Source organism: Oxyura jamaicensis, chromosome 10 (assembly GCF_011077185.1).
Source record: "Oxyura jamaicensis isolate SHBP4307 breed ruddy duck chromosome 10, BPBGC_Ojam_1.0, whole genome shotgun sequence".
NCBI classification, from domain to species: Eukaryota; Metazoa; Chordata; class Aves; order Anseriformes; family Anatidae; genus Oxyura; species Oxyura jamaicensis.
In genome coordinates this window covers 14083736-14109735 of record NC_048902.1, presented here as the reverse complement: position 1 = coordinate 14109735, position 26000 = coordinate 14083736, and the positions used below count along the sequence as shown (strand labels likewise).

Sequence of the window (26000 nt, the reverse complement as noted above, 5' to 3'; positions counted from 1 at the left end):
TTCTGGAAAAGGGGAATATTTCTTCCACTTGGTCTTTCAGAGTTGGATGAAGTGATGCAGAACATAAAATAGCTACAGGTGAGTAGAAGGAAAAGCAGCTGATCGGGCTGAAGAGAGTTGAGCAGGCTGGATCAAGTCCCAGTGGTCACACGAACTCCCCTGGTAGGTGTTGCAGCCTGGTGAAGGGGACAAGACGGCGATGCTGGGTGCAGGGCAAGGCCAGTTCTGTTCCCAGGGGTGACAGGAGCAGTTGGGTTCTCCCAAAAGCTCGTGCTTTTCTTCAGGAGCCTGCAACATCCGCGCTGGAAGCAGCCAGCCAGAGCATGGGGGGGTTCTTCAACATCCAAATCTTTTGCAGGATATTTGTGTCAGCACCTGGGGCTCAGAGCAGTTTCTGTCAGGAGCAAACATAAAACAGGAGCAAGGGAAACTTGGAGGCAGAAGGTCTTTGTGTGGACCTCCAACACATCCACCTGCCAGTAGCTGAACACTGACGTCAGGGCTTTTCCTCAGACCTGAGCCAGAAAGCCGGGCTTTGTTAGTCCAAATGAGGAGACATGGAGCTGAGTAGCAGAACATGAAATAAATAAGTTTAAATCTGCCCAGATTAAATTCCCCAGCAGTATCTCAGGCAGTTGGATGATGAAGGACAAGGCCATAAGGCAGCGAGGAGCCCCAGTGCAGAAGAGTCTCAGACTGCGTTGGGTCCTGCTGGAGAAGAGCCTGGGGCTTCTGAGTTAGAGGACAGAAAAGGGAAAGAGAAGTTTGGAGAAAGACCAGAGGCCTGAAAGGAGGCACCGAGGCTTGTGCTTGGGCTCCAGGCTGGGCACGGGGCAGCAGAGCAATGCTGTCACTTCACACTCGGCTCCGCATTTATATTTCATGAGAATAATATTTGACAAATCCCCTTATTCCTAGGGGTAAAAAAAAAAATCCATTTTCCACCACTAGTAGTTTAGGTTTTCTTTTTTAGAGAAAAGAAACAGAATATGGCTTAATTTGGTTGTTTTTGATGAAAATGGGAACACGAAGTGACCAAAAATAGAAATGCTGCAGACTTTCCAGCTTCTCATGCCCAGGATGAATAAAACACACTAGGCGAACAAAAAGAATTAACCGTGGCAAGATAAATGCCACGCTTGTAAATGTCCTTCCCATTCTGTTTCCAAGTGCTATTAGAAGCAGAGGTAAGGAAATCCATTTGTTTAAAAAATATGATTTTTGAAATGACCACAATGTTCCTTTTAAACTGCATTGAAAATACAAGATAAAGACAGGGTACTGAGTGAAAGAGTGCTGATGGCGCTTTTATTGTGTGATTTGCCTTGTTTTTTTCTGAAGTACTTCTTTTTAGCCGATTACCATGTATTTACAGTTGGTGTAATTATATCTAATTACTTAATTAGCATGAATACATGTAATTACTAACTTCAAATATGTAATTATGTCAGGGCAGCCTGTAATAAATGAGGTTGAAAAAAACCCTCATTAGGACTCTACGGAAGGACGGCTGCTCCACCCGCGTGGAGGATGCATCGCGGTCCCAAGACCACGCCAGGAGGAAAATCAGCCCTGCAGGAGGAGAGCACGGGCAGCATCTGCCAATGACCCCTGCCCAAAACCAAGCCCCTTGCCCCAGGAACAGAGCTTCTCAGCGCCGGTGGGAGCTGAGCATCATCCCTGCAAGGCAGAAAGGGATCTGGAAGGGATCTGCCACCCAGGTTTGTTTCCTCGGCTGAGCTTTGGATATTTTTTTGCTGATGCGTGGCGTTCTCGAAGAGATCTGGTTTGTCTGGTGAGAAATACCAGGGAGCAGAACAGCTCAACTGTGCCACAGCATTCGGGTACAGCTTCAGAGAGCAGATCCAGGAACAAACCTGCATCTGATGCACTGTGCTGGTAATTAATTATTCCTGTTAAAGTAAAATAAGCCTCCCAAATGTTTCTTCAGAAACATTACCAGTCTTCAGAAACATTACCAGTCTTTCACCACAAAGATCCCCAGCTACTCATAATTACCCATTTTGTGAATTCAAATCCTGAACACCAGGAGACAGAGCTAAGCTAAACAGCCCCTGCTTACTGCCAGGAAGCACATGTATGACGATGTCCTACCTACAGCTTGCAGGCCACCTCATGAACGTACTTCAGGGCGATGTTCCCTTCTTTTTCTCCACCGACCAGGAGTTATTTGTTGTACTGAGCTGACACTTCCTGCCCACAAGGACCAATAGACATTTTCTGGACACAAATGTGAGTAGACTGGATCCTATTTTGTATTACCAAAACCCCTGACCTCAGGGTAGTGTAGGACCACATGGCTCCATCTCCTTATCAGATGTTCTGTCCACAGTGCTTGCCTTACAACAGGCCCTGTTCTTCTCCTCTCATCTGTTTATTTCCAAATGTAGAGAGGTGCAAACTCCTCACAACCTGTCGCTTCTCCTGCCGGCATCTGCCAAGCAGACGCGCCACTTGGTTGTTCTTTCACGTGCCAAAGAACAGGAGGAAAAGTCTATTTTAGGTTATTCTTCTGCAATTGCTTTGTGGTTGTTCTGTTCTCGTTGTCACTCCTCGTTGCCCAACTTTCCAGGTGATGCTGAGGATGGCTGAAATGAGGACTGGCTGCAAATCTTAGTGCTGTCCAGTATGTCTTGGAGTTACTGTGTAAAGATGGGGGAGCATCTTCTCAAAAAGTTGATGTTTTGTCATGAGAAAAAGGGGTGGTGCAGCTTCTCCTGTGGCTCAGCCAGGATGGCAGGAGGATGCTGAGCCCAGCTTGTCCCTCCTGCTCCTCTAAATCAGAAAGACATGAATTTGTGCGAATCCCAGGAAGTGAGAGGTGGCTCCTGCACCCTTCATCCCACTGATGGGAGGACAGTACCTCCTTCTCCTCCCGGAGGACACGTTAGCTGGAGGAGAGCCCACGGGACAGCCTGGCGCAGCGGGAGCAAGAGGGGCTGCAGCTCCGTGGGCAGGGAGCTGCTCGCCATATTTCAGCTGCGATTCCATTATGCAGAGCTAAGTGGCTGGGAATAAACATCCGTCATCCCTGCGTGATAAGCGATGTTTGCTAGTATAGAGGGTGACAGAAATCTATATCACATCAATGTACTATTAATACTGCATTAAGCATATAGAGTTCGCTCTCCTCATTGCAGTGCGGTAATGGGTATCGGCATGTCCTCTGCCCAGACAGCATCCAAGAGCACAGGGACACTTGCAGGAGGAAGGAAGGAGAAAAGCTGAGCGATGGAAGGAGAAATCGCTTGCTGAGGATGTTTCTCTCTATTAACAGTTCTGTGCAAAGGAGAGGTTGGGTGCCACAGAGCTCCTTCGCTTGAGGATGCTGCAGCCTTGCGATGGGCTGAGGCTCGGCAGGTGAGAGGAGGGACGTGACTCCTTGCATCAATTTGGGCTCAGCTGGGATCGAGGCCCTCCCTGGGCCGGAGGAGCTCTCCTCTCTCCAAGTGGCAGCAAATGAAGAAATGTTTGTGTCCAAGTTCTGTGCAGGGGGAAAGAAAAACCCTCCAGCGAGAAAACCATGGGGAGAATGGGAACAACACATACTCTCCAGCTCAGGTTTAAGTTGAGCAGAACACATCAGATCAAACAAAACCCTTACAGCTAAAGCTCCCCAAAGCACGCTTAATTTAAAGGGTGAATTATGAAACTTTCCAGCCTCAAGCAAAGCCACCAGTGAAGTCAGAAGTTTTGTCCAAGTGAAGTCTTAGGGACTAAAATACAACACACACCAAATTCAACTTTGTCTGAGGTCTCCAAGCCTGTTTTTTTGCCTTGTGAATGGCAAGAAATTCCGAAAAAACACAAGAGTTTCCAGCCTGCCAGCATCCAGCTGTGATCTGCCTCTTGTTAGCACCCAAATGTAGCACCTGGGTGGGGAATTTGGCTCCATCAGTGCTGCCTCACAGCCCCAGGAAAGCTGGAACACAGAAGCGAGCAATTTGTCGTGGATTTCCAGGGTGTGCACAGTTATTGTTATCGCTGCATTTTCCCCCTGTGGCACCTTCCACAGGAGAAAAGGCTCCAGGTGCCCCTCAAGGCACACTTTGAGATCTACAGATCCTAATCAAACAGCCCTGTAAAACTCCAAGGCCAAATCCTGCTGCAGGCAGCTTCCCTTGCAACCCATCCCAATCTGAAAAGCCCCACAGGGCAAATGCTCAGGGCAAAACTCAGTCCTCTGGGTTTTAAGCATGGCTGCTGCACCCTTACAACAGCGCTCACATACTGAAATGGTTGCACAGAAGGAGATCTGAGAGATAGCACAGAAAGAAGAAAAAAACATGGGGGGAACCCCTCCCCTCCCCAAGCAATCAGGGTTTGTAAATCATTTTGAGATGAGGTGCTATAAGCAATATATAATATATAATTAACGGCACAGCAAAACCGCGCTACCTTCAGCTTCTCCGCTCCTGCCTAATCAGCGCCCTCCTCCCCCTTCTCTGCAAACAGACCAAATTTAGTGCATTAACATGAAAATCAGAGGGAAAGCCAGGCGCATTAATTGGATACACCCCTTCGCTCTGGCGATGGAAGAGCTGTGATAACGGCTCGGGAGCAGCTCACGGCGCCCGAGGAGTCTGCCCCAGGGACCCCCCCACGGAGTAGAAAGCTGCGGGTCTCTCTCCTCCGGCAGGAGGAGCAGTGCCAGCAGAGGGTTTTATGCTGGCTAAGTTCCTGCAGGTTGGGAGTTTGGCCTCCTCCCAGCGCTCCAGCTTCCAGAGGCTGAGTTATGCTTCCTGCGCTCATGAGTCAGCAAAGGGGAGAGAGCAGGAGGCGACTTCGGTGCGGCACTCCTTGCTGCTGGGCTGGGCCATGGGAGATTGGACAAGTTTGTTAGTTTGTTTTTTCTTTCCCCTTTTTTTTTTTTTTTTTTTTTTGCAAGCTTTTATTTATTTATTATTAGATCCAGTTTTGCCTGGAACCAAGAAACACCAAAGGGATGAGCAATAACAAGGGAGGAACATCGTCTGGACCTCCTGCATTGCTCAGCTTGCATCTCAGAGCTGGTAAAGAGCAGAGGAAAACTGAGCTGCCAGCTGTGAGCTGCATATCGGAGGGGGGCTGCACCTCCCAGCCCACACGAGAAGCAGTGGGGAACTCCCAGAAAAAACATCCTTTTACCCATTGCTTTTCTTTCACGCTCAGAATTTAGGAGCACAAAAGGGAGGACCACTTTACCACCATCTGCTATCCTAATGAGCCGAGCTCACAACCCAGATTTATACCGAGAAGCTGCAAAAGCTTTAGAGAAGCCCATGGAAACAAGACAGCCAGCATCTAAGCCTACTGTTCTCCACACACCTGCCCCATCTATGGCCACGTGTCCTGAGCTCGTCCTCGGCCCAGCGGGGAGCCAAGGAGGCAGCCCCGCGGCTGGGAAGCTGCTGGAGGAGGAAGGGGAGGCAGGTCCTTTTCCCCGGCCAGGCAGCGGGTCACCTCCGTCCCCGCAGCTCCTGCTCGTGCCTCGGACCCAACAAGGCAGAGCCCGGCTTCAAATGGCGTTTTTCAGGCAAAGGGGGGAAGGTGACTGGTGGGTGGCGGAGGGAGGGTGAAGGGAGGTGAAGGTGAGGGTGGAAAGTCTCCTTGGGAAGAACCTACATGTATGTTGTGATTTCTGAGACCTGAGATTCACTTTGGTTTCTGGACCATACCAAGACCCATTCTCCTCAAAAAAAATATATCTTTCTCTCCTTCCTCATCCTCTTAACCTCTTCCTCCTCGCCCTCCTTCCCCCGTCCCCCCGCCCATCCCCTGGTCTTTGCGTGGGCTCCAGCCGGTTCGGGCACTCACACGTGTCTGGCTTGTGGCAGTTGTGACCTTGTCGGAAGTACTGGGGGTTCTCGATGACGGGAATGCGGGTCATGCCGATCACCACCGTGTCCGGGCCAGCGTCCAGGGACGAGGGCGTCGTGATGCCATGGTTGATGTGGTGGAGGGGACTGGCCGAATCCTCCTCGCCGCTGATCACTGCCACGGGACCTGCGGACACCAGACACATCCATCAGGCACAGCAGGGGAAAGGAGGCCTAAAAGCCAGATTGTCACCAGCCTGCCCTACCACCCCTGGCCCCATCTCCAGGGCCAGTTTCTCCGGACATCTCGCAAGGAAGACACCTCAAGTTTTCCCTGCTGATTGCAGGGTACCAGATTGAGCAGATCCTGCTCAGCTCATGCTGTGTTCACATCCAGCCTGCCACAAAAGGTATAATCTCCCCTCTCCCTTCCCAGCCCTGAAAGGCTGAGCACCATCAGACAGGCTAGGAAACAGAGATCCAAAATAGTCAGACCCGTGAGATGGGAGTAGCAGGAGTCCCCCAACCCTCCCCAGCCTCTGCCACCCATTTGTGGCTCTCACCAGCACAAGACCACAGAGGAGGGTTCCCATCCAAGGAGCCTTGTGCTGTGCTGGACCCCATCTTGAGGGCCACAGGCTCCAAGACCAGCAGAGAGGAGATCTCCCAGCACAATATGGAGAAAGCAGAGCCAGAGCTGCACCCCAGCCAAATGCTGCCCTCCCAGACTGGTCTGCAAGCCCCATAGCACCCAATTCCACATCCTCATCTCCCTCTTCATAGCACGTCCTAAAACAGCAGGAGGCCCAAATGCACCCAGAACAACCTCCCTCCCACGATGGACAAACAAGAGACTGCTCCAGCCCCGCCAGGCTTCCGACCCAGCCATGGCTCCTCACACCTAAGTGCCTGCACCAAAGAGCATCACTGCTCTAATCCTGCCCTAGCCAGGGGCAGGCTTGTTCCCAAAGGTAAAATCAAATCATGAAGGAAAGAGCATCCATAACCGAGAGACATTGCCTGCCTCCCAAACAGACCTATTTCACAATATTAAGCTATTCCTGAATTTTAGGTATACGCTTTATTTTATTTTTAGCCCTTCTAATTTTGCTATCAGCTGTCAAGGCTGGAAACCTCAGGGGAAAAGAGCCCTTAATATATTATTCCCAAATTCCACCTATTCTCACACATCCCAGGGGCCCATCCTGCCAGCCCACAGCAGCTCCACACAAACACCTCCATCCCAAGATGAAACCCTTTAATTCCTGCTTCATTTATTGGTGCTACATAAACATGGGATCCTGAGGAGTGGGCACTAAGGACACCACACTGCAACCTGACTTAGATATTCACGGGGGGTTAAAAACACTCAGCTAGAGATGTTTCTTTTCTCTTGCCTGGAAGCTGCCGGGGACTACCAGCAGGTCAAGCAAAGGTGCTGCATTGAGGCTCCAGGCCTATTCAGGCCTTTTACCTAAGTTCCATAGAAAACGTCTCTCTCCCATCAGCAATCTATTTCTAATTACACAATTACTTTATTATGCAGCACGAGCAACAAAGAGGGGAGTCTTCAAGCCATTTTCCTCTCCGGACTCTCTGGGAGGACGGGGTGAATACTGGCTCCACGCAATCATTCTGCCTGCATTAATCTAGTCTAAAGGCTGCTCGTTTTTGAGGCATCGGGTATTGTTTGGTCTTCCAAGTGGGATATAATAAAGTTATTGTGTAATTAGCAGAGTCCTGGCAGCTGTGACAGGTGTTTTAGTCGCACGGAAAAAAAAAAGTCTCTCCCTTTATTGTGAATTCCTTCTGGCAGGTTCTTGCTTTTTTTAGGTTAGGCCCTGGGCCAACGTGACTTCCAGCCTGTGAGACGCAAAGACAAAACTCGGCTCTTGCCGCAAGATGCCTCTGGTGGGACTACGTACGCTGTATTTCTCCAAGCACAAAAAGCAAACAGGCAAGAATTGCAATTTGAAGTTTTGTTCCTTCACGTTGTCAGTGCTTTGTGTGCAGACCCAAAGGACTGGTTCTGCACAGTGTGTGCGTCTCCTCGGCCCTGCTGTGTGCCACCGGTTGGGCTGTGCTGGGAAGGGGCCACCTCTGCTTTTTGAGGTGCACTTGCCAAAAACAATTCATAAAAATAGCAGCTGGGTATAGGCTGGTATTACTGACTTGAGAAGAGACCATAAAGACCACTAAAAAACACAGATGATAGAAGCATCCTGCCAGTACATACGGGTTGGAAGGACACGGCTACGTCCTAAGGAGTAGGGCACGACAATCAAGGTACTTGTGAAACTAAGCATCAGCAGCAGCTACTATTACCTGATGTTCATATGGCAACTTTCATGCCAATAAACACATCCGGTCTGATCCTCTTTGCACTCTGCAGGTGTTTTTGTTTGGTTTTGTTTTGTTTTGTTTTTCTCCCAGCAGCTCAGTTCTTCAGAAAAGGCTTTCTATGTGTTTTATCCCTAGTTTCACACCCCATATTTGCACTCCCAGTCCCTAGCAAATACCAGGTACTCTGAAGTAACTCAACCAAAATCAGTGCTGCCCAGCTTGGACATCTACAAGACCTACCAACCCTCAAAAGCCTCAGAGACAAGCTCGGATGCTCCATGACCCTCTCAGTCTGCAGAAGGGGGAAAACAAGCTGTTGCAGTCAGGACACCACAGGGCTGTTATACCACACATATCATGCCCTTTCAATAATCTATGGAGGTCTTGGAAGAAAAAATTCTGAGAGTCCTAAGGAGCATACCATGATGGATGCAATGCACCAGCTTTCAAGATTTCAGAAACATTTCTGATCACAGTAGGCATGGAACTGGCACAAACCATTTGGGCAATTTCTCCCCAGTATCCCCAGGATGTAATTGGGTTAGAGCTGAGGAGTTCTCCGGGATTCCCCTATTTTTAACAGGGGTGGTGTTGGGAAGGGCATGGGGCAGAAATCAGTGCAACATTAACTCCCACAACACACTCATGGCTTCTTACCACATTCAGTCTTTCATTCCCACCTCTCCTGGGTGATCACAGCTGAGATCCAGCTCCTACTAAGCACACGTCCACTTTCTTGCCCCTCTGAGACTCAGAGGAGCACCAGGTTTGCTGCACTAGCCTGAGACAGACTTTAAAAACATCACTGAAATCAAGCAGTCACTGATCACTTTTATAGGTCTGACTACTGCTCTGGCACTCAAATATACATTGTTATCTGTAACTCTTGCAAATAAAGCAGCTACCTGCACTTCAATTTTTTTAATCTGTCTTGGCAATATCTTATATTTTTTTGCTGCTAAGTAGGTAAAGAGGTTTTGTTTCCGATGTATAACGCTGATGAATGGTTTTATTTGGAAGAATTCTCACTGGCTTCAGAAGTGGATTTTCCAGGTAAGGTTAAAGAAAAAAAATGGAGTAAGAAAAGAGTACAGTTTTTAAGATTTAGGTTTATCTTCCACTTGACAGAGGAATGGGCAGAGGATGTAGGAATGAAGCCAGTTTTGTACAGTAAAAAATGTAGAGTAGTCAAAGGTAGTCTGGAGGCAAGTCCTCGTATATAGTCCTATGATCTAAAAACACCATGAAGTATTTTGGAGCTCCTCTGAAATTTAAAATCTACAGAGTGATGCAATAGATTTTGTAGTGGATAAATCAGTCTGTGCTCCAGACAAACATATTGTGGATAGTGACTATAAAAAGTGTCTATTTGTTAGTATTTTAAGAAGCTTTTGTATGTTCTGAGCATCAAACGTGGCATAGCTATACTCTGAAAGGCTTTTGATGCCTCTCCTTCCATCCAGGCAGAGATCTTGCCAGCCAGGAGCATGTCCACAGCCTTTAAGGACAGGGTTTAGCTGCTCTCCATGTTAACCACATACAGTTCCCCTGACAGAGAAGCAACATCAGCAGCAGTGATGGAGCCACAGAGCTGCAGGAAAAGTCTGGGGAGACCTGAAGGAAAATTCAGGTCTGAATTAATTTCATGTTACCCAAAGAGGAGTGAGGCAGCTTGAAAATGCTGCTCCTATAAACATCATGAAAGACATCACCGTTCTCATCACCATTCTCCCTTCCCTTCTACACACCCTCTCTACAGGCAATTCCTCTTCCCTAGAGCACACCTCCCTTGGACAACACCGATCCCAGCCTCTCCCCCACCCTCTTTTCTCCCCCAGCCTTGTCAGCAATGCTCCAGTTCTTTTCCTTGTTCCATCTCCACCTTGGTATCATCATCTCTGCAAATACTGAGCAAATACCCTTCCAGACTGTCCTGAAAGCTCTGCTTTTCAGAAAATCTCTTATTCCCTACTCATCACTCTTCCTTGTGGCTAAACTGGAGTTTGGCATGGTGGGTTTGTTCCTATCTGTCTGAAAGCTCTGTGAAATAGGTTATATGTTTTAGACCAGGCCTGTGAATTTCCTGTCTCATTCACGGTGTTATATGGACAACTAGTTATTTAAGAAAAATAAAGCAAATAATAACAAATAGCTTAAGGACCCCCTGTTTGCGTGATCATATCGTAACAGTAAATTATTTATCAAGACTAAGAGCTATACTTTCTGACAAAGCACAGGCTCAGGATTATAGCATGTTTTATAAATAACCACAGATTAGAGAAGATAAGATAATGGTCATATCACACACATCCATAACATAATGAATGCTCCAAGGCAGACGGGTGAAGAACAACAAAAACTCCAGCTTGCTATCACAGTAACCTCTACAAAGCAGCAAAAATGATGGAAGGTGTAGAAAACATGACCTCCAAGGGAAAACTGAAAGAATTATGCTTTGTGTTGAGAGAAGAAGACTAGAGGAACACGTGGTAACAGCCTTCAAATATGTAAAAGGTTGCAGCAAAGAGAAATATAATAGCCGTACTCCATGTCCACTGGGGATAAAACAAGAAATAATAGGTTTAAATTGCACTGAGGGAGATTAGGGTTTGAATGTTTTCTCTAATGCCTGGCAGCACGGATGGCTGAGCACGGGAATAGATAACCCAGGGATGTTCCAGGGGGGCACTGCTGGCCGGGAAGGGAAAGGTTAAAGAAACTTCTTTCAAGGACTGTTTAGCTCTTGGGCCTGATGCTGCTCGGAGCTCTCCCCGGCTGCAGCACTTCCCATCTGCCACCAGCCTCAGCAAGGAGAGCTTCTCCCTTTTGGATGCTTCCAAAGCAGCTTCAGGCTAGGACTTCACCTTGCTTCTCTGTGGCAGCTGGAGATCAAGGACGTCTCCATGTTGCTTCACAAAGGACAACTGCATCACACACCTGGCCATGTTCTCAGCACAGGAATGAAGTTTGCTTAAGCAGAAATAAGGCAAGAGCTCAGGGCTGCAGGGCATCCCCTTCTCTCCACCCGTGTTTCTGGGAGCTGTCACTCAGAACATAGTTTCTGATCAAAAATGATCACTGCAAGAGCTAATTGTGCCATCTGCTTTTGCCTGTGTAATATAAAGGAGCCATATAATTAACCTACTTAATTAGGAACTGTATATGACCCATAACTAGAAGAAAAAAACTCCTGTAAAGTGGGTCACCATGCACTGTATAGCAGCACTGAAGCAGGACTCATTAAACCCCAATATATATTACATATAAAATCCCCTCCTCCTCCGACTTCAAACCTCTGTTAGCACTTGCACATTTCCCTGATCTTAATCTTAAATGTTATTCTTCAAAGGAACTGTATCACCGTCGAACAAGCAGATAATCCCAGAACAGGATCTCTGCCGAGCTTTGCAATTCGGAGCTATACATCCACGTATACACGTTTATTTAAAACTCAGGCAGAAAACAAACCCCAAACTTCAGCTTCTCAGGAAAACAAACAAACAAACAAAAATGTTTAAGAAATCCCAACCTTTTGCAGGAGCTGAAATCAAACAATCCCCCAGGGCTGCTCTCTGAGCCAGCAAGGGAGAGAACTGAAACTCATAAAACAATAAGTGAAAGCACAACAAATACAATTAAAACTCTAGCCATGCTCAGAGTGAGATCACATTTACTGTCTCATAAAAAGAGCCTTGTCCTGTCAGGCAAACAAAAGGAAATCAATTTCTTAATTTTTATTGGCAGATGCGGGCACGGGGCCAAGTCAGCGTTTGGTGCCTGCGTGGGACCCGCTTGGAGCCAGGCTGCCGTGGGCTGCAGCCGTCCCCTGCCCTCCTGCCAGGGGAAGCAGCCACTTCTCTGTGTCCCCTGGGATGCCCGTGCCAGCCGCTGGGTTGTCCTTCATGAGATGCCTCTCCCCGAGCCGCAACAGATCCCTAGCTTGTATGGAATGCCGTGGTTTAACTTGAAAGCCTTGTAAGCTCTCCCTGTCCTTGCTTTGTCACTGCCAATTCAACCCGATCCGGGAACTTTCCTGATCAAACAGTGCCACCAAAATGCTGCCATTTCCCAGAGACCATTTCCCTCTTCAGAGACTGACATTTTGTTCTGGACATAAAGCTCCCAGCCCAGCTGTAACAAGGTGCTTCAACTCACAGCTCACAGAACCAGGCAGGGGACTGCAAACAGGGCATGGGAGAACCACAAGAGTATTTTGGATCTTACAGCACAAAGACCTGCTGGCTCTTCAGCCATTAACTAGGCCAAATCCTTCTTCCATGTAATAGGGGAAGGATGCCAGATAGCTGCTTTGTTGGCCAACAAGCAAACACTTTCACCCCAGAAGCAGCAGCTCCCAGAGCAATGAAAAAGAAGATAAATGTGCATTGGCCAGTGAAGGAGCCTGCCCTGCCTAAAAGGTGTTGGAAGAGGGGAACAAGCAGCAGAACCACAGCTAGGAGCTGACACCAACATCCCCAGAGCTGGTGGGGAGGGATGGGGTGCCTGTTGGGCACCGCACCTGCAGTGAGACATCAAAAGGTCCTCAGTGCCTCACCTCCCATGCACAAGGCCATCATTTCCACCCCAACAGGCTGCATCTTGAAGCCAAAACCTCATCCTCTTCCCCCAGCTCTCCGGCTTCACCCAACCAGAGCTGGGCACCATGTTGTCTGCCCCAAATTCTCAGCTCATTGCTACCTATATTTCCCCTTTACCCTTTCCTCCCGACTGGAGCTTCACCTTTGTTATTTCCCAGCCACGTCTCCAAGCTGTCACCTCGAGGGCACCTTGAGCTCCAGTGCAGGGCTTTACGAGGTGCGAGCTGGGCAGCTGCTGGGTGAAGGCCACAGCAGTGCCCATTAATCTCCCGGCTCACTCATCCCTATCACAGACACGCCGTAAAAATGATATAAGCATTTCATTCAAACGGCACTGCAGAGGGAGTGGGGAAAAGCACAGGGCCGATTGATTTCCAGTATGTCTGCTCTTTACCTCCAGGTATAAATACAACAGCAAAATCAATCGGAATAACATCATATCAGCTCTCTAATCTCTTCTGTTTGCAAGATGCGCTTTATATACTGCAGCGGTTCCTACAGCCGGCACACTTGTCTACAGGAGGCACCTTCCCACCCCAAATCCACCCACCCGGCTCCCAGCCCCTGTGGTGCGAGGCACCAAGATTCGCGGGTCCAAGCCACAGAGAGGCCTCCCAGCTCAGCGAGCCTCGTCCCCGTGAGGCCAGCACCACCGAGGCCTTGCTGAGAACTTGGGTCACGTTAGAGCTCGTTAGAAGGGAGATGCTCCCTCCCTGGCATCCCTTGCTAAGCGGCTGGCTGCTCACTCGGGATCGATGGGCACCCAGGCGTGCTCGCATGCGCTGCCAGACACGGGGACACCGAGGCTGAGGAAGCAGCATATGCTTCCTCCGTGGCCTCAGGACCCCGTAGCTGTACTCATCCGAGAGCTCGCACGCGGCCCCATAACATTTCTCCTCCTCACGGGCACCCAGCAGCCGAATGACCTCGTGCAAACACCCAGGGCTGCCTGCTCAGCGCTGAGCACACGCATTTCCTTTCTGCATTTCCAATTTATCATCTGCCCAAGGCTTTTATCCCTTCTCCTGGCCCCCAGCCACTGCAGAGGGAGACTGTGACAAACTGATAAGCATTTTCCCCGAGCCCTTGCTTGGGTGAACGTGCAAACGCAGCGTGAGGCTGGAGAAAAAGGGCTGCCTGGGGAGGCATCGGGGGCTGTCCTTTGCAAACTTCAGCTCCGCCGAGCTTGGGGCGATGCTCCTTCTCCCACCTCAAGCCAGACCCTGGCTGAAAAGCTGCAAGACGGAGAAAAACCAGAGGTTGTTTAAGCTGCTTCTCAGCCTCACACTGCAACCGAGCCGGGAGATGGACCCCACCACTCCTCTCGGGCGCTGACCTGAGCCAAAAGCCTGAAGTTGCAGGAACCTGTATATCTGTGCCAGGAAATACCTAAAATGCTGAGAGTCACGGACGGTCCCAGAGGATGCAGCTGGGACCAAGGGTTTTCCTGACCTTTCCCAAGCCCTAATTAAAAAACACCGTGCAAGGAGAGAAGGTGCTGTCAGAAGCATCTCCACAGCACAAGCCGGGGCAGCAGCACGTGCTCCCCACCAGCCAGGAGCAGTGCACACTAAATAAAAGCACCAGCTGTGGGCACGTTCCTCATCAGCCTCCTCGATGGGCCCACAGCTGCCTCCGTCCCCCTCCCACCGCTCCCCTTCCCGCTGCCAGATCAGTCCTGGGCCGCCTTGGTCTACTTGGAAAGCTTACCCGCCATGAAAGCAAACCGCTTGTCCTCTGGCTCCAATCTCTTACCGAGATTAGTGCCAATGGAAGTGTCACCACCAATTTCATAATGTTATTGGATGGACGCAGAGCCGGGCCAAGTCCCGTATTCCTGACGGGCCATCAAAGCGGCGGGGGTGATGGGTAAGGAGCCAGGCGGCCCTGACAGGAAAGGCAAAAGCTCAGGATCAATTACCCTGACGAGGCTATCTCGGAGCCACATCGCTTCGTGCTGACACCAGCCCCTTCTCCCCGGAGCCCCGCGGCCCCCGCGCCACGGAGGCTGATTTTCTCCAGCAGTAACCAGAGCCCCTGCGAGCCCAGAAAGCTGCGCGTCCCCTCTCCAGACATCCAATTTATGAGACTCCCGAGACACCGAGGGATTGCGCTGTCATTACAGGACATTAATTTTCAGGCCTCCCTTATTTTGGTTTAATATTCTGTCAAGATAAAGAATCACGCATTAAAAAATAAATAAACGCCCCGCTCTGCATCGCTCGGAGGTTTCAAATGGAAGGAGTGCTCAAAATGTAAAGTACCTGGCACAACACATGCTTTGTCTTCGCTTCGTGTTTTTCTTTCTTTCTTTTTTTTTTTTTTTTTCCTTTTTTCCCCTCTCCAAGATACTGCTTGGACTGTGAAACTGGTCAGCACTGCCATCTGGTTCTCATGCAGCAATTAGTAGTGCTCTTAATTTTTCAAACAAAAATAGGCTTTGGTTATTGGGTTTTGGTCTATTTTTGACCTTTTTAAAGAGGACTTTTTATGAAAGCAGCAAGCAGTCGAGGCTGCACATGGCAACGTGGTGGGTTCCCTTCCCATGCCACATGCCTACTCCCTGCCAGCAAGCAGCGACTGCTTCTGCTCAGGGTGCAAATCTAAAGACTGAAACCAAAAGTCAGGCCCATGCGTACCTTCAGGCAACAAATAAATCCTTATATGGTCAAAAAAAATAATAAAAGCCAACCTTTGCAACCACACTTTGGTTTAGCTCATGCATGAGAGTGATGACAATTTAAAACTTCTGCCTGGAAAGAGCCCATCAATAGTTTTCTTTATTTTTTCATTCCTCCACAGCCCTCCTTGATCTCCAGCAGTGATACCAGTATCTCAGATTTATTCTATCCCAAGATAAATAGCACATTTCTTACAGAAACTAAACGTATTTAACTAGTATGGAAGTTTATATCCTGAATCTGCTCCTGTAGTATTATGAGACTCTTACGGAATATGAAGTCTATGTCAGAAATATCCACAAACAAACCAAGAAATTCTTTTTCTTCCCACCGAGTGATGGGGAGGGGATGCAGGGCTGGGGTTTGGGCAGCCCACGTGCTCCCCAAGAGGCACTGGGAGCACTGAGTTTTACTGCTAGCCCAGTGAGCAACAACTGCTAAAGGGAAAAAAATTGCTTAAAAAATGAAAGAGAAAAAAAAAAGAGGAAAAAAAAAAAAAAAAGGAGAGGTCAGGGGGCTTGTAGGTTTTCCAGAGCCTGTTGTAAATTTGAGGGGTGGAGGGAAGCCCTTAACACTCTCCAGGCAGAACTGATTAGCAAAGGACTGACGCATTTTGGCTTGACTAAAACCCACCACAGCATCAACACACTGGTGTTTTCCTGCCACGTCCTACTTCAAAATTTATATTCCTTGGTAGTAAAGGTGGTGGCTTTGCTTAAAAGTCACAGAAGTGGCCCCTAGAGAAAAGCTCTGAAATTACAGCTTTCTGGGAGCTGCTGGCTCATTTGCAAATAGTATCACCAGCTCGGGGTCTCCGCCTGCCTTGCTGGGACCCTCATCAGGTACGAGAGAGGTCTCACAAAGGAGAAGAAAGTGGAAGGGATGAAAAGCTGGGAGACAGGAAGGGGGGCACAAGTCAGCTCCCCACTCTGAGAACTTGTCTTGAGCCGCGTTGTCTATCCACCAGCCCAAACAACCCCTTTAATAAATTAGAGAGCTATTCATTGAAATGGCTTCCTCTGTCCCCACGCTGCCAGTTAATCTGTAATTCAGATAGATCAGTCAGAAGGCAAGAGTCCAGCACCTAAAATGATTAATTCCTCCAAGGCCTGGGGAAATTTCCCTTTATAAACAGCACAGCACTCTCCCCTCCTCAAGGCTGAGCTACAACAGGCATGTACGCGGCTCCCATCAGAGGTCAGCCAGGAACATCGCTCGCATTCAGACACCAGAGCTAGCAGACGCCGCGCCACATCCCTGCGCTCGTGGTGCCAGGGCAGGGGCTCTGCCATAGCCCTCGCAGGGAGCTTGACTTCTCACCTCCAGCACCCAGCTAGGAACATTCTGCCTCTCGCCAACCCGAGACCAAAGCCTTTCAAAACACCGCGTTTGTTTTTTTTTTTAATGCAGTGAGTGTAAATCATCATGCAGAAATGCAGCATCCACTGATCCCAGTAGAAGAACAAGCTGCTGGAGCCCAAGGAGCTCGGGGCAGGGCACATCTCCCAGCTCCCACATCCACATCGCCCCCAGTTCCACCTCTGTCCCTTCCAACGTCAGCAGCTAACCACGGCACTGACGTGAGCAGATGCCACTGCACAAGCCTGGATGATTTGCAGGTACCAGCAGCACCCACCAGAGAAGGGGAGGGCTGAGCTTTAAGGGCAGAAGAGATCTCAAGTTGTCACCAGAAAATAGCTTCCCATGCCAGCAGGGGGTCACGGCCTGGGACACAGCAAGGGAAAGACTCAGAGGAGGCCTCTGGCTCGAAGACAGGAGTGAAGAAGCTGTGCAGATGGAGCAGCTTCAGAAAAGGAATGAAGGTGGGAGTTAACCAGATGGACACGCTGCTGCGGGCAGCAAGAAAATGGGGACAAGTCATATGAAACTCCACGTGAGACCAGGGACACCTGAACACGATGCCAGCCCCGGAGGCTGCAGAACATAAACAAGCAGCTTCCTATAGCCGGGGAGAGGCAAGAAGAAGAGGAAAGCCCCACTGAAAAGGGCTCACAAAAGGAGGCAAGAGACTGGGCATCAAAACAGCCTCCCAGCATGGGGCTGGCACAAGCAAGAGCGTGACGATGTGAAGGGACATTAAGGCAGGCTCTTCGGAGCCGTGCTTTTGACTCTGCTGATTTTTGCAACCTCACTTGCCAGCGTTTAAAGTGTAAGAGAAGAGCCATCGCCAGCCAAATCCCTGTCTCCCCGCGCATATTTCACATCCTACCCCCAGCTCCTTCGGCAGCATCCTGCAGGCAAGTGGGAGGGAAGCTGCCTCGCGTTAGCCCGCGAGCCATGAGGGCAGAGAAAGACGGGCTGTTTGGCATTTACCTCCATGACGAAGTGCTGCCTCCCTGCCCCACACCCTGTGCCCCCAACACACATCTCCAGCTTGGCGGGTTCGTAGCTCTCGACAGGAGACACGACAACACTTCCACACTGGGAAGCCAGACCTGAAAACACGCGGAGGTCACGCGGCTCCTCCATCTGCACCACTGAGCGAGCCGCAAGGAGCTAGTTGGGGAAACAGCATCCTCACCCACAGCACGGTGAGGAGGGGGAGAAAAAAATAGTAAAAGGGAGCTTGCACGAGGCTGGCAGCTTCCTAGCAGGGGGCAGCCCAAATCTACTGAGCTCCAGGCCAGGCATCGCTAGCACAAATCCCACCTCGGGCTGCCAGAGCATCCCGCAGCAGACCCTGCCAACCCCACTCCCACCGTCACCCACCAGGCTGGTAACACCCTACAGAGCGTGGTCTGAGCATGCAGGCAGTGCAAATGTGAGCCTGGAGGGCAGTACTAGGTGAGGACAGGCAGGGAAGGGAGAGCTGTGGTGGCAGAGGCACCTGGACCTCAACCAAACAGCTTTCTAGAAGCAGCTATCGCGTCTCTGCAGAAGTAGTGGAACGGAGCCACTTTTCACCCTACCTCTCAAGGAAATCATCGCTGCTGCTACGCAGACACAATTATGTCTCCAGAGCCTTTTAACGACAGCTCTTTAGGGCTGAGTGGGTTGATGAAAATCTATTCGTGGGGCTGGCAGTGCAGGGCTGGGTAGCGACACTGCCACCGACTCCGTGCCTGGGGAAGGATCACAAAATAAGAGAGGTGCTGGGGGGAGCCCCAGGCAATGCCCAAGTAACATCTCCTGGGAGAGCCATACCTGTTCCCTTGACAGCAAGCTATAGAAGCTAATCCCCTATCTTATTTTTCTAGACCTTCTGTTTAAAGTAAAACAAAATCATTAGAATTGGGGGCGCTCTGTTTTCTGTTTTCCTTTAGTTTTGTGCTCCCCTTCTAGAGGCAACCACCTTTCGGAGACGGATGGCTGCACAAGCATGTAAGCCACATTAGGACAGAGCAGCATAAGGCTGTCTCGTCCCCAACACTCACACCCTCCAGGTAGCCCCAAGTGATGCCAGGATCTGTGCACCGGGTAAATGAGAGCACAAGGAGCACAGGTTGGCCATCACACTCCGGTTATTTTGCCAAGCCCACGACCAGAGCAGAGGGATGCAGGAAGCTCTTACTGCGGGACCCTTGGACCTCATCACAGAGCTCTCTCTGAGCTTGGCGGTGGTGGCTGGGGGCTGCTTATCGGATCTGCCATCTGTTTGCTTGCTTTGCCATCCTCTGCTCTTGCTGGCTACGCTCAGACACTCCTACCTGTTCTCCAAAAGCTTTGCTGGGTCTCGGTAAACAAACCGCAGGCAGGGACAGGAGCGGGGAGGGCGAAGGCAGAGGAGGGAGAAAGAGGGGAGAGAATCAAAATTTAATTAAAGATACTTTTGCTCCAGGGCCTCTGAAAATTACAAACTCATAAATCTCTTCGTAAATGCCCCGAGCAGTTGCTATGCCAGGCCGCCTACCAGTCCCACCAGGAGGGCCATAAAGCGCGAGCATGCGGCTCACCGGCTCCCTCCCTCCACCTCCACCCCGCAACATCAGGCAACCTTGAGCAGCCTGTCAAGCCCGTGACAAGTGCTTTTGCAACCAGGAGCTATCAATCTGCAGCCCTGTTAGTGGCACGGAGCAGAGAGCGGCTCCTTCCATCTGCAGCTGTGGTGTAACACAAGGTGGGAGAAGGGAGGGATGAGGGGCGAGAGGAGTCCTGGCAAGACGGACCAGGAGAGTCCCAGGAAGCCCCAAGTTCTTCCAAAGCATGTTTTCTAAAGAGAATGGCCAACGAAAAAGGGTGAATCAAGACCTGGATCCATAGGGATTTCTGCTAGCCAGTGCTGATCTGAGACACTATAGGTAAAACCCCATCTTGTGATAAGTCCCTAATTAATCAGCCCACTCTTTTCTTCCGTGGCTGCAACAGAACCCCACCAGAGAACACGTGCGTGCTGTCCAGCCCGATGTACTCCTCACCAGGGCGAAGCATAAAGATAGCGAGCATCTGCCACCCAACAGCAGCAGGAACAAGCTGTTTCAACACGTCCCTGGTCGGGCACGCAGCGAGGAACAGACTGAGCGTCCGGCACGCGGGGGTGTCGCACGGCTCCGCTATATTTAAACGGAGCTCTCGGTACCGCCTCTGGTTGTGCTACACACCAACACACGCTTGCCAGTAGTCTGCCACAGGAACCACAGAATATCCCGAGTTGGAAGGGACCCATAAAGATCATCGTGTCCAACTCATAGGAAGGCTTGGCAAGGGGATTCTGGGGTATTTTTCACCCTTTACTCACAGCTTTGAAGGTAAGAGTGTGTTCTTTGCAACGTGGTCAGGCCTCAGCCCTCATCTGCTAAGTAGCTGGGTAGCGAAGTGGTAACACATTTTTGCTTGCTTCCCTTTCAAGTGGGCATCAGTGGGTGAAAATTGAAAGTTTCCCGCAGAAGGAGAGACTGGTATATAATAAAATTGTTTGCTGAGCTATATCATTGGTTAAACTGCAACCAGAAAAATAATAAAGAGCTTCACATCAACTTTCAGGATTGCTGAACCCACCGTAGGCTACACTTTGAATCATATCAGCTGCTCGCCCATCCAGTAACACCTATTTTCCATGACATTGAGTCCAGTGGGATAGACCAGCTTTGGTTATATCAGGAAGCCGAGGCAGATAAAGTAGAAGTCCTCAGCCAGAAAGGAGAAGACAGAACTGCTCTGAAGAAGCATCGCCCACACCAGCTTTGGCTGTTTCTAGAACCAAGCTGAACGCCCAAGTCTTTCTAGGAATTGACAAAAATCCCACATCCCTCGTCCTCTCGGTACTTTAGGTAACTACTGCGATTCTGTTTCAGGTCATGAGTGGAAGCAGAAGAGCCGAAAACTCAGGCAGGAGTATCTGTAACAGGAAAGCTTTGGGAGCCAGCCAGTTTTCCAGACCATCCCTGCCAAATCCTCCAAAGCATGCTTTGAAACACCCAGGACGAATATAGACTATTTGACTCAAATTCTGAACAAGCTAAAGGGAGGATACCAACAGTCCACTCCGAGACTTTGTTTTGCGTTTCTATGCCATCTGCTAAAGCACAAAACCCCGCCAGGCAGAGGCGGCAGCACAGAAGATGCCACGTTTTCCAATGGGTACACGAGCACTGGAGGGGTGCAGGCAGCCACCCAGGCTGGTATCCCCCAGCTCAGCACCCCTCGTCCTGCTGGGCCAGGAATGCACGGGGGCAGAGCCGGAGGCAGCTCTGAGGTCGGGAGTTTTCATAAATGGGTCTGCACAGCTTTATTGAGGTCTCTCTTCCAAGGCTGCTCTCCAAATTGGCGATGTAATGCTTGGAAAGCTACGGAGTACAAAGACTGGAAATCAACCCGAGAAAAAGCAGCAACTCACCATGCAAATGAGTCCTCTGGCAGGAGCATCAGTGAAGGGGACAAAGAGTTCAGGGCAGGAACAGAGCAACACAACGAACGTGTCTCTCTCCTGTTCTACAAGAGCATCCTGCTATCACCCGCGTCTGTACCAGTTCGCACCCATCAATCTACATAATTATCTACAGGATCTACGCATTTATCTACAGTGCTTATTTACCTAGGCAGCCTGTCTCCTTATTCCATTTATCTTTTTATAAATCGGTAACTTTTGTCTCTATTTTAAGACTTTTTTTTTTTTTTTCCCCCAAAAAAAATTCTCAAAGCAGCTCAGTTCCCAGGGGAGATGGGTCCCTCCTACTGCATCCTCGCTGCAATTCAGGGAGAGTCCTGGGGAGGTGGTGGGGTGGGACGGAGATGGGATGTGTGCCCGTGGGGCAGCAGTGCCTGGGGAGGAGGACGTGTCGTATGACAATGGGCTTACATGCAGGGCTTGGAAGCGTGGAATATGCTGCCACGGGGTACTTCTTTTTTTGGTGTAAGCCAGGATGGCAGCTGACCCAGCTTTCTCCTTCTACCTGCCTAGTTGGATCTTTCTCTTTCCCCGGCTCTCCGTACACGCAGAAACGCACCATCCTGGCAGTGCTCTGCTCCATCTGCCCCACGCAGATGACTTTGCTGGGGATGACGTGCCTGGCACCTCCAGCTTGAACCCCTGATTTTTCCAGCAGGCTCACAGCTCATACCCTCAATTCACCATCGGAGAATCGTGGCCCAGAGACCAGCCCTCAGCAGCATGGGTGGGGAGCACCCTCAGACCCCACAGACGAGAGGTGGTGCTCAGCTCCACCTCCCCCATGCTCCCTCACTCATTTGTCTCCTGTTTTATCTTTGTTTTTTCTCCTTGAAGAGCGAAAAAGGCAAACAAGAGCTTATAAATTATCAATCCTTCCTGATTGATTTTGCTGAGAAAAGCACATAAAACAATCGCACAACAGAGGAGGAGAAGAATTTAGCATTTCAAGCAGGGAATGGTGATGCTGCTGAGACAGCTCTTTATAGGCAGAGTGCTCCTGAGCTGCCCCGCAGGATCTCACGGCTCCAGCCTCGTCCTCCTGCCCTTCAGAAACACACAGAGTGATGGTCCAGGGCTGACCCACAGCCTGGGAGCTTACACTGCAGCAGAGCAAGACTTCTGCTCCCTTTGCCACGTCTGCAAGACTCCAATTTCCACGCGAGGAGTTGCATCACAAGCTAAGCGAGGCTGTCAGGAGCAGGTATGTGAATATCAGCCCGCACCAACAACTTGCTGCTGTGAATGGTTCATACAACTGCAGCCCTCCCATTCACGCCTAGCTGCCTACTAGCTGATAGTTTTGAGCTATTTTCCATCTGTGAACTCCTAAAAAAAATAAAAAGAATTCTGCCAAGCGCTAGCAGCTCTAGAGTTTCTCCAACACCACATGCAAACTTTCTGAGTTTGAGTCTACATGGAAATGATAATCTTTCTCCAAAAATTAGCAATAACGTCACCCCACTATCAGCTACCAGGCTGTGTGGTTCGTGTCTCAACAGTTTCATCAAGACCACAAATGCCTCCGTACAAAGCTACTTGCCACACATGCAGCTTATAGTTTCTGTTACGGAATCAGCACAATATTGGAGCTACGCTGTTTTCCAAGGCAGCTGATGAAATCACCCAGTGATTACTTGCAAGATCAGAGACAGGAGGGAGCAAAACAAACCTCCCACGTCCCTCTAGGAGCTGATATCTGGGGACTGGGTCTCTCTAGCACCAACATGTCTGTCAGGACAGATACGGGCTTGGCTGCAAGCAATAATTTAAAGGAGGTGAAGAATAAGGGACCCTAACGCAACTACCAGAAGCTTTACTTGCACATTCTCCCTAGCATAAATAAAGGAGCTCAAGGTCCCTGTTGTACCTTCTGCTCATAAACTGTCACCCCTCTCAAGTAGCTCACCAACATCTTGAGTTTTGCAGACCATCAGCTGAAAAATAGCACTAGACCTGATGCTAAACGTGCCACGCAGAAAGCAAAGCTGTTACCTGTGCTTTAGGACAGCCAGCAGCCACTGTGTTAGAGCAGCCAGGGAGTCCTGTGTTTTGATATGTTTCTTTTTTTATATATATATATACAAAAAAAGAGATATTTGCACTCCTTCCCATCTTTTCTGTTCTGTCATCTTTGGCAACAAGAGCCCACTGTGCTAAGCAGACATACAAGCCCAGTAGCTGGATTTTGGATGAAGGAGAGTATTATTCACTTTGCAGCAAAGACGCTCGTGCATGTGCCCGTCTCAGCATCGGATTTCAAGTCGTCTGAGGTCTTTGTTTGCTTGGGTTTAATTCCGAAGAAAATAACATTTTCCACACTGTCTAAACCTGGCTTACTTCAAACCCCACTGTAAAAGGCAGGAGGAAGTTTTTGACCACACAGCAAAATATATATATTTATATATAATATTTAGAAATAAATGAAGAAGATGCTGAAAGAGGTGGTAGCTCATAGATTAGAAATTATATTCCTTCTCTGCTGCAGTAATGATCTGATTGGGATCCAGTCCTACCCCCTCCTTCATGCACTAAGTCATCTTTAGAGAGCTGAAGTTGTCCAAGGGACAGGGATGACAGGAGGAGTGCGGGCCGCTCCGATGCGATACCAAAAGGATTGTGTGTTCACCCTCTGGTCACCCTACAAAATGAGAAACTGCCTTGGGCACTAAAGCACCCTTTCTAGGGGTTTGAAAACAACATCTCTTTAAAACCACAGTTTCATCCCTACAAAATAAATTATGTGCGCATTTGGATCTTGTGCAGGAGCTGGAAATCCATCCATCCTTTTCAGTCTGTTATTTCCCCTCTCCCCCAGACTTACCACCTTCCTTGCAAATCTGGCTTTCATCTCTCTCTTGCTCCTATTTCCAAGCTGCGTAGGAAACGAAAAAAGCAAGCCAGCGCTGCTCCACCAAGTCGTATTCCGGCTGCTTCTGGCTAGATTTTCAGGATATAGTCAGAATATCCACATTATTCTTTTTTCCTGTCCTCAGAAGTTAATTATCTGATCCAGACGATGCTCACAGCCCAGACGAGCAGCTGGAGAACTTTCTCCCCTATTTGCTGCCCTCCTCCAGGCTTCCAACTTGCAGCAATTAAGGACAGGCTCCCTCAAAAGTGGCCCGAAGCCCAGCTAAGCTCCTAGGGCAGTAACACCCAAACACATGTGCCAAGACAAGGGTGAGCCACAGGGCAATATGCAGAGATGTGACCACCCCAGGGCTACTTGGTCACCCTGCAGGAATGACAAGAGGACAGGGCATCAGCCCCCTGTCCTAGGAGGCTGAGCAAAGGAGATCACAGATCCCAGTGTGCTCTCCCCATCCTTGTAGGAATTGGAGGTTGCTTGGCAATGAAACACCCGCAGCAGAGATTAAAAGGCAAATAAAGGGCGTTTGCTGTCTAATGAAAGATGCGATTAACCTACAAAAGTCACACATACAGGACCACTGGCACCCAAAAGGCAGTTTCTGCAGGACTCCAACAGAACAAATCAGCTCAGGTCCCCTAAACCTCCCCATGCTGCATCTGCTGGGACGTGGGACTTCCCTGCCAGAAACCTGCCCCACAGCCCGGGCGCTGCAGGCTCCTATGGGGAAGGGCTGCAGCTGGTCCCGGTGTGCTACCAGCAGGGCTTCATCCCTCCCTCACCTCACCCTGAAACCATCGCATGATTACAGAAATAGCCAAAACAGACCATTAAGCCGTTCCCGTAACTCAGGAGCTGGGCTCCTGGACCACAGGAAACTCCAGGCTATTTTGCAGACTCGCGCGTGTCCGTGCCAAAGCAGCAGAGCACAGCCCTGATTTGTCACATGCCCACGGGGCCAGAAGGGAATATTTTCTTAGAGGCGCTGACATCGGAGAAAAACAAGCGCTGGCCCACGCGGCTTCACGGCCAGAGATCACCGGCTGCAGCCTGCCCAAGCCAGCGTGCCCGGTAATCTGTCGGGGCTGCGTTAGAGCCACGTATACGCGAACAGCATATCCTCTGTGTGCAGTTCAGCCTCCTTTATCAGCCAAAGCGACGCGTTTCCAGCAGGGACAACGCAAAACAGCAGATCTAAAGCTGATTTGAGCATTGTGACTGTAGTACTGCACACGGGGAGTGCAGCAGGGCTCGGGGCAGGGCTGCATGAGGCTGTCACAGCCAATCCTGCAGGCTGGGAAAGGCACTCGGGCCAAAACCCCCACAACCTGCTCGTGCTGTCAGTCAGCACGGAAATAAATCAGTGCCCCTGCCTCTATCCACACACCTTCTTTCTTCTTTTCTGCCACTTGGCACTTCAAACTCAGCCAAATTCATTAGCTTAAGTCATGTTTATGTACAAAACACACTGAATAGCCATGAAACAAAAGGAAAATTTTGCTCTTGGGCATAAAATACTCTCTAACCATGGCAGCTGAGTTCACAAGGAAAATAAATTCAGTAGGTCTGAGCTGGTGTATGCTACAGCCTCACACCCAGCCACAAAACACTCTGGAACAACGGCCAAGACGTGCTCTTTAAATGTTGTTTCCCAGGGGTGAGCATCAGTTTATTGCGTGTAGGGAAGATAGGGAAAGCTTTCATTCCTGCTCGGGGATTCATTTGGCTGCATTGTCCCATCATAAGTTATGTTTTTACTTACACTTTATTAAAGCATCCAGAGGCCTTTGGGAATGGATGCCCAGGAATAAAAGGAAAAAAAAAAAAAAAGAAATTGAAAAC

General features: G+C 49.6%; 1 protein-coding gene across 9 annotated transcripts in view; it reads right to left on the bottom strand.

The window, feature by feature from the left end:
- The window catches only part of NTRK3 (neurotrophic receptor tyrosine kinase 3), a 191207-nt gene that overhangs the window by 85458 nt on the left and 79749 nt on the right, over positions 1–26000 (bottom strand). For 8 of the 9 annotated variants that reach the window (XM_035336267.1, XM_035336268.1, XM_035336275.1 and 5 more), the window contains exon 12: positions 5818–6006. In XM_035336267.1, the coding sequence (XP_035192158.1) occupies positions 5818–6006 (189 nt within the window). Of the gene's footprint in view, positions 1–1282; positions 3944–5817; positions 6007–26000 lie in introns of those variants that run through there. The other variant, XM_035336276.1, reaches the window with a different exon arrangement.